This window comes from Ziziphus jujuba, chromosome 1, assembly GCF_031755915.1.
Source record: "Ziziphus jujuba cultivar Dongzao chromosome 1, ASM3175591v1".
Lineage (NCBI taxonomy): Eukaryota > Viridiplantae > Streptophyta > Magnoliopsida > Rosales > Rhamnaceae > Ziziphus > Ziziphus jujuba.
The window spans coordinates 3,845,920-3,854,037 of record NC_083379.1 but is presented as its reverse complement, the minus strand read 5'-3'; the positions used below and the strand labels follow the sequence as shown (position 1 = coordinate 3,854,037).

Sequence of the window (8,118 nt, the reverse complement as noted above, 5' to 3'; positions counted from 1 at the left end):
TTATTTTTATTTTATTTTATTTTTTCCTCGCATAAAGTAAAAGTGTTTTGACAAGCCAACAAATGGAGAAATTTTCCCAATCTATCTGACTTTCTTTGTCCCAAAAGATGTGTAATATCTACTAAAAGCATAAGAGACTCTTCTATTGTATTTTGACCTGCATATATGTATCTAATTACTATAGTGTTCCACCACGTAATTCCCATCGTGTACTTTAAAAGCGTTCTCTCTTCTGTTATTTTACCTTTCCAACTCATATAACAATTCTAATTTCCCATTAAATGAAATCTTGGATTTGCAAAATGCATTAGGATTTTCAATGATTTTCTTCAAAATGCAAACGAAACAGACCTTGGTTGTAGTTTTTGCTGTGGAAGTAAAAAGCCAACTTATAATTTCATGCAAAAGGGAAAAAAGAGAGACTCATAATCTAATAAGCCAATGACAAAGTAGTCAGTTAACAGCTTATGTATTTTAAGAAACTCAATCATAGCAAAAGGGTGGTGTAGAGCCTCAAGCCATTAAATGAGAGTCATAATTCTAAAGCAACAGATCGTGAAATTTTTTCAACAAATTGGTAGTGCAGGGGGTATGGTACCTAAAGGGGTAATGGATAAAAAAAGTCATATTATATATCTAGTTCTGTGGACCACATTAAGAATTGGTGAAAGAATATATATATATATATACATATATACATATATACATATATATATATATATATTTTTTTTAAGATTCCCATTTGAAAATTGGTGTGAATATCTTTTGCCAAGATTTTGAAAGCCATGCTTTTAAAGGAAGCTTATAAAAGAAGAGCCAAAGTGGGGGAAAAATAGCTCTCCACTGCTGATACAGAAAACAGAGAAGGTAGCTAACAAGAGGATAAAAACACTGGATAAGGCATATGAAGACGAAGACCAACCTTTTGTTATTTTGGTTCAGCTTTTAAAAGGGAGAGACAGAGAAGGGTATGCATGTAGTTCCAACAAAGGAACAAGGGTTATTTAGGTAAAATAAATAAATAAATAACAACGGGAAAAAAAAACAGAAAGAAAAAGAAGTTTTAGCTTACTCACCAGCCACTGCTTTGGATACCAGGTCCGTATGACTTTACACGCAAAACAATGGTTTTTTTATGCTCTCTCCCTTTGTTTGCTTTTAATTTTCCCTTTCATAATTACAATGCAGTCTCGTCTGAAACAAAAAAAAGCCCCCCTAAATACCACATTGCATTTTTTGCATCATTATGTCCCTCCCAACTCTCATCCTCTTTTGTTTATCCAAAGCCCCAAATAATGGCCTGCAATTTGCATCTAATTCCAAATAAAAGACAATAATAATAATAATAAAACCACCATTAGCTCATAGGTTGAAATTGGTCTACATACTTTTAATTAAAATGGGATTTGTGTTCTTTTACCATACATTGACCGTGTCATCTTCTTCAAAGCTTAGGATATATACTTACATACAGTTACTTTCTAATTTAATCTGTATATACATATATATCTTTATTCTCTTTGTTATCTAATTTTCTGAAGTTACAAAAAGCCCCATAAATCCCTCAAGAAACCCAATGATTGTTTGCCGAAAAATAAACTCTGCAGTAACGGTGAAGTACCATTAGGGTGAAGTACTATTATAGTTCCTTATTGAAGTACTTGTTTTTATTTTAATTATTTTACTAAAAATAGATAAATTTTACATTATTAATTATTTTAAGAGTTTTCTTGATTACCATTATTTATCTAGATTAGATTATATTTAAAGTTAGTAAATAAATTAATAATATTTAACCAACATACTAATAAAAAAATTTAAATTAAAAAAATTGTAATCGATAACATGTTTCGTGTTGTATTAGACAAAATAAGTTGTACATTATTTTCTAAAAATAATTATATCTATTAAGGGATATAAATTTAACGGCTTTATTATTATCTATATAATTTTATAGATTATTTCAAGAATAAATATTTTATTCAAAATTGAATCCTACAAAAATTTATATTATTTAATCAACATAATTTTTTTGAAGGTTTAATCAGCACAATATAAAAAAAAATTTTGGCAATGAGTTAAAAACTTAGAATTGATAATATTTAAGGAATTTCTAAAATAACAACTTTAAAAACAAATTTCTTAAAAAAGACTTTTTAAACAAATAGAATGCTTTGTCTAAAACAATATTGAAATTTTATTTAATTTACAAATATATACATATATATTAAACCCACATATATATATATATATATATATATATTAAATCCCTTTAGAAGTGTGACTGTTTTTTTATTTTTATTTAAATGCAATTTGTCAGTGATGAAAAATGGAACTTATATACCAAATAATAATTTAAATGATTATAAAAAATTTATTTTTAGAATTGACAATGCTATATGTCATCACTAATGAACGATCATAGGTGAGATCTATATGCCAAATAACAATATATATGATTAGCATTAAAAAGTCATATCGGATTTTCATTAAAAAAAATAAAATTAAATATTTTAATTAAAATTTATTTTATAAATAGGTGATGGTCATTAACAATAATAAATAACAATACTCTTTAAGATTTTAATTAAAATATATTAAAATTAAATATTCTAATTAAAATTTCTTATATAAGTTGATGATTATCATCATTGATCACAAATAGTTCTTAATTATTATTACTTGGAAAATTGATTTTCATAAGATTGAAATTTAAATTCTGAATTTAAAGGTGAATTGCTGTGGTTTTACCATACAGAAGGAATTAAACAATGCGGCTTAAACCCAACCATTGATATGTTATCCAACGCGTGTTGTATTAAAATGTGTCCCACGTTTTAAGTTATGTGGGCCATCAAATTTCTCATCGCACTAAACTAATATGATACAAAGCTTTTGTGCGACTAGTTGTGCCAAAAGTTGCACAGATATAAAATATGAATGATTTATATGTATGAGATGCGAGTTTCATAATTACTTTAGTTGCATCAATATAGTAAAAAAAAAATCAAAATGGTAGCAGGAGTAGTACTAATTTTTCTTCTTCTTTTTTTTTTTTTTTTTTTTTTGGCTTATTTATGTAAAAGATAAAAACATTTTTCAGAGAAATAATCTATGGTGACTGTAAATTACTAGAATTATTGCACATATATGTATGTATCAATACATAAATGATCATTATCTTCTTCCAGATATATGAAAATATGACGGCCATTCATGAACATTTTACTTTTGCTTTGCATTTTTATTCTGGGTTTATTTTTTATTTTATTTTTTGGCCTTTGAGAAAACTTTTTTTATTTTTCCAAAACACAGAGAGAAACCCTTTTGGACATAGGTGTACCTCCCATTATCTTTCTTTCTCTGATCTGATAGAAGACTACCCAGATACCAACTAGTTCGGATAAAATCCTTCCTTCCTTCTCTCTTTATATATAAATATTACATATTAAAAGCTATATTTTGAAAAACGAGAAAAGAAATACAACTATATTTTACATTTGTAGAAAGCAATTCATCCAAATAAGAAAAGAGGAAAATTAAACAATAAAGGAAATATAGATATAACCCTAAGGAAGAGGAAGATATGGGATAATGATGACTATTCAAGAAAGAAAGAAAGAAAGAAAGAAACCCAAAAAATCATTACTAGAATCTCATATACATATATTCATGGCCAAATGATTGTTTCAAAGGTTCTGTCATACAAAAATAATAATTATAAGAATAAACTGTAGAGATCATATTACACTATATATATATATAAATCCCCAATAGCCCTAAAAAACAAAATAACGCAAACTGTATATATTTAAATCCCATAAACACAAACCCACAAATTAAAATATTATATATATATATATATATGGAGGAGATTATCATCTCAATTAGTCATCATATTATATGATTCTAATTGCCTTTTTATCTATTTCTTTTGCTTGCTCACCTATTTGATATGGGATTGGGACCACTCGGAACTTCATGTTCACTGGCATTGAAGATCCTATCTTTCCATGGCAATGGAGATCGGCGAGCTTGGGATCGACCTTTCCTTCGACTTGGTGGAGGGTTAACATTGTTATGATCATTACTAGTTGGGATTGGTACACTTTGACGCGATGAGAAGGTCTTGGAATTGCCAATGCCATGTCTTCTGGAAGTGAACTCCATGGAATTTTTCTTCTCACCACCACCTCCATATCTTGATAATGAGGAAGAAGAAGAAGAAGGGAAGCCAAAGTTGTTGTTAGCCATAGAAGAATGAAATATAATGAGCAGAAAGAAAAGGGTCATGCAAGTGTTTGAAGGAGATATAGCATCACTAGCCATGCATATATATAGAGTATATGGTAATTAATAGAGATCATCCAACAAGCTTTTAATTAGATGGTGTGCCGAATTCAAGCTTTATATATATCTATATATAGGTAACAGTTAATAAAATGAAGGTTTGGGTGTCTCAAGGTTCAGAGCTCAAGGATATGGAAAGGAAAGGCTGTGCGTTTTTAGATAGTTCTTGAAGTGAAGGGTTAATTCATTTACTATAAGAATTCAAATGAGAGAGAGAGAGAGAGAGAGAGAGAGAGAGAGAGAGAGATACTGAAAACAAAAAGAGGAAAAGCAAAGGTGTCTTGGACTGCTTTAACAAAGCCTTTTAGGTGATGGGAAGAGGGATTACTTTATCACAGTCCTGTGCTGGTGGCGGTGAAAATACAAATATTAATCAAAATTAAATTCATTAAATAACAAATAATATATAAACAGAGGTAGACGAGTGAAGTTGGTCCAGTGGTATACAGGTCCTTTGTTTTTATGGTGGATTCGACTCACATTTTTCTTCTTTTTTTAGATTAAAAAAATTATTGTAATTCCAATTTAAAAAAAAAAAAAAAAAGGAGAGATGTGTTACTTTTTTATTTGGTAAGTAGAAGAGATGTTTTACTTGTTTTGTTTGACCTTGGTTTCTTAGCAAAGAGGGAGCGCTTGGAAGCAACACATAGTCCCCTAGGAGGAGGACAAAATAGAGCCCACAAAGACAATGAGTATGATTCAAAAGCCAAAAATTGAACCCCCCCAAAAAAACTCGTTTGCTTAAACATTTGTCACAAATTAGCTAGGTTGCATGTGTATATATATTAAAGAAAAAGCTAATCTATAAATAATCCTATACCACTTATTTTGTAATTATGATTTTTGCTTCCATTATTTGAACTCCTGTTAATTTTTCCTGTTCCTGAAATAATGTCAGAAATAATTTAGGTCCAGCCCATTCAGGGCTGATTCATTTTGGTCCCATGTTTTTAAAAAAGTTACAACCTTTCTTGAGTTTTATTTTACTTTACCATTTCTTACACCTTATGATACAAAACTATCTTCCCTTTATTTTTAGACCCTTTTCTTCTTTATAATTTCTAAAAGGTATTAAATTGAGAGAGTTTAGAACATTGAATTCAATTAATATTATTGCATGTCTGACCAAATAATATATTACACTGAGCCAGCAGTTATAAACCGGCAAAGTGTATAAACAACAATTACAAGAATAATTTTTTACTTGCATCAAAGCAAACAAGCAAAAGGGAAATTAATTTTTAGAATGAAAAGAGCAGAGATTGAGCAAATTAGGGAACAAAATTAATCAAGGAAAATTTAATAATTGTTGACAAAATTGCAATTGGTACGAATTTCGCCTTGACGATCTTGACCAGTGAGGACTTGGACGTTCCCAAGTTTGGCCATAGAAACTCCAAACTGATTGCGGAAGATTGAAGGGTTGGAAGCCAATGTAGCCACAAGTGGTGAAGTCCTTAGATCAGAATAAAGTATTTGATCTGTATATAAAAGACCCATCTTTTTCTGAAGATTGGTGAAGTATTTGTTGTCAAATTGCCATGGAGTTGAAGCATCTAGCTCAACATATTCTGATGCCCATCTGCATTTTCTTCTCAGAAAGTTAAGATACTCTGGACTAACGGAAGGATCTGCCATTCCAGTTCCTCTGTAGTTAAACACTCTGTCTTGTACCGGTTCACATGAAGACCTTCCAATGGTATGTGCCCCTGTAACATATATGATGAAATTAATTAATTACATATTATAAGTTAACAATGTCCGCGCTCGTTTATCTTGTCTCATCACTCATTTACTTTCATGTAAGTCGCTAATTTTATATAATATACCACATGTTATGTTGTGCATATGCATAATTATGAAAATGCATAAAACATATAGTTTCTTCGATGGGTACTATACTAACCTGATAGAACCACCAAGTCAAGAATACTCAAGCCTTGTGATTGGAAAAACTCCATGAGAGCGGTAACGTTTTCATGACCCATTGGAACAGATTCAGCTTCCTTGTCAATGGAGACTCGTCCATCTTTTCTACCATAAGGAATACTCCAATAAGGACCCCCAACTTTAACTGTGGCGTCTCTAGTAGCCGCTGTCAAAATGTCAGCACAAGATACAGTTTTTGGGCACTGCCTTTCAACCTCTGCTTTAATGTCATCAATAACTTCGAACCCTCTCAGAGTTTTGCTGGTTTTGGCATTCCTTTCACTTCCCTCATGGTTCAATAAAATGGAAGCATCACATCCCTACATTATATGTATACACAATTCATTTATGCATTCAATAATTAGACGCAATATATATATATACATATGTACAATTTATTACATGCATGTAAATTCAATTTAGAAGGGAAATACGGAAATGTTATATATATATATATATATATATTGATCATACCCGGACAGCACAATCATGGAAATGCAACCTTAGGAGACTAGCAGCTATGTTGAAGTCTTTGTCAACCCAATCCTTGACTTTCCTGCTGATGATGGCTTCAAGATTTGGGCAGCTCTGCTGATAATAACCAAAAGAAAGCAAATCATCCACTTTATCAGTCAGTGTGGGAATTGTTAGAGGAGTCACATCCCCCAACAATTCACCACCTGGGTTTGCTTGTTCATGTTCATGTTTATTGGGGTAGAATTGAGCTGAAGCTGAAACCAAGTGGATAGCAAGGACAAGGAAAATGAAGGAAATAGAGGGGTTCTTCATGACTATTAATTCTTGCTGTGAATTGTTGACACTATGATTGAAAAGAAAAGGCCAATGGCTTTCCTTTCCACTTGTGAAGCATTTGGTCGTGTTTGGCTATATATATTATTAGTTAAGGACTACGTGGGAAGCACATCTGCAAATGGAGAAATGACATGCTAACATGTACTCGAAATATTTGTGAAATTATAAAAAATTGGAATTTGACTTTTTAGGGATTTGGTATAGTTTCTCAATATGGAATAATTGAGACTAGGGGTGGAAATTAAATAATTGATCTTTAATACGGAATATGATTGTGAAAAAATAGTACATTTTCAATAACAACATATTCAAATGCAATGATTGCATAACATAATATTGTCTTACCAATGGGTTTCAGCTTTTTTTTTTTTTTTTTTTTTTAATTTAAAAAAAAGGTTAAATTAAATTTACTTTCTTATTTGACAGAAATAAAACAATGCTGAAGCTGATAAAAAAAATTAATTAATTAATTAAAATTAAAGAAATACATGATAAGCAGGCAGCTTCTATGCGTCAACAGTTTTCCATAAACTGGCGAGTGGGGATTCGAATAGTAGTTAACATTAAGATGGGATATGCCGGCCCAATAAATAAGGCGAGTCCAAAACAATGTCCAACGTCATGATCAGTCCAATATTAGATTTGGGCTATTTGTGCAAGCAGTGCAGTTTAATAGGGGAGTTTGGCCCAATGCCTTCGTAGGGATGAGTTTCACGATTTTTACCCATTTATTTGCTATCTTTTTTATTTTCTACTCTTCAATATCTATTTTAACCTTAAAACAATAAAAAATGACTTATATATCCTACAAACAAAAAACAAAAATATACTTTTTAGAAAAAGAAAACAAAGTACATGAAGTAACTGTTTTTAAAAGAATACAAAAAAACAAAACTTGCCGTGGAAAAGCCGAAGCTTCATCTCAGCACCCAAAAAAAATACAAAGAAAAAACAAAAAAACAAAACTTCATCTCATTTTAGCAGTCTTGAACGGCTATCTCCGAAGTAATTGTTTTAATATTTTTT

At 30.6% G+C, this 8,118-nt stretch overlaps 1 protein-coding gene across 1 annotated transcript; it reads right to left on the bottom strand.

Annotated features, from left to right (window-relative positions):
* Positions 1 to 5,471: 5,471 nt before the first annotated feature.
* Positions 5,472 to 7,129, bottom strand: LOC107403634 (peroxidase 7). The gene is made up of 3 exons (XM_048464626.2): positions 6,754 to 7,129; positions 6,257 to 6,599; positions 5,472 to 6,059 (listed from the first exon to the last, which is right to left on the bottom strand). Exons 1-3 carry the CDS (start codon positions 7,066 to 7,068, stop codon positions 5,650 to 5,652), a joined length of 1,068 nt encoding a protein of 355 aa, XP_048320583.2. The 5' UTR covers positions 7,069 to 7,129; the 3' UTR covers positions 5,472 to 5,649.
* Between the last annotated feature and the right edge of the window lie 989 nt (positions 7,130 to 8,118).

Coding starts and splice junctions, on each gene's coding strand:
- LOC107403634 (XM_048464626.2), bottom strand. CDS start 7,068: ATGAAGAACCCCTCTATTTCCTTCATTTTCCTTGTCCTTGCTATCCAC. Junction 6,600..6,753: donor TCCATGATTGTGCTGTCCGG/GTATGATCAATA, acceptor CATATAATGTAG/GGATGTGATGCTTCCATTTT. Junction 6,060..6,256: donor TGACTTGGTGGTTCTATCAG/GTTAGTATAGTA, acceptor TATATGTTACAG/GGGCACATACCATTGGAAGG.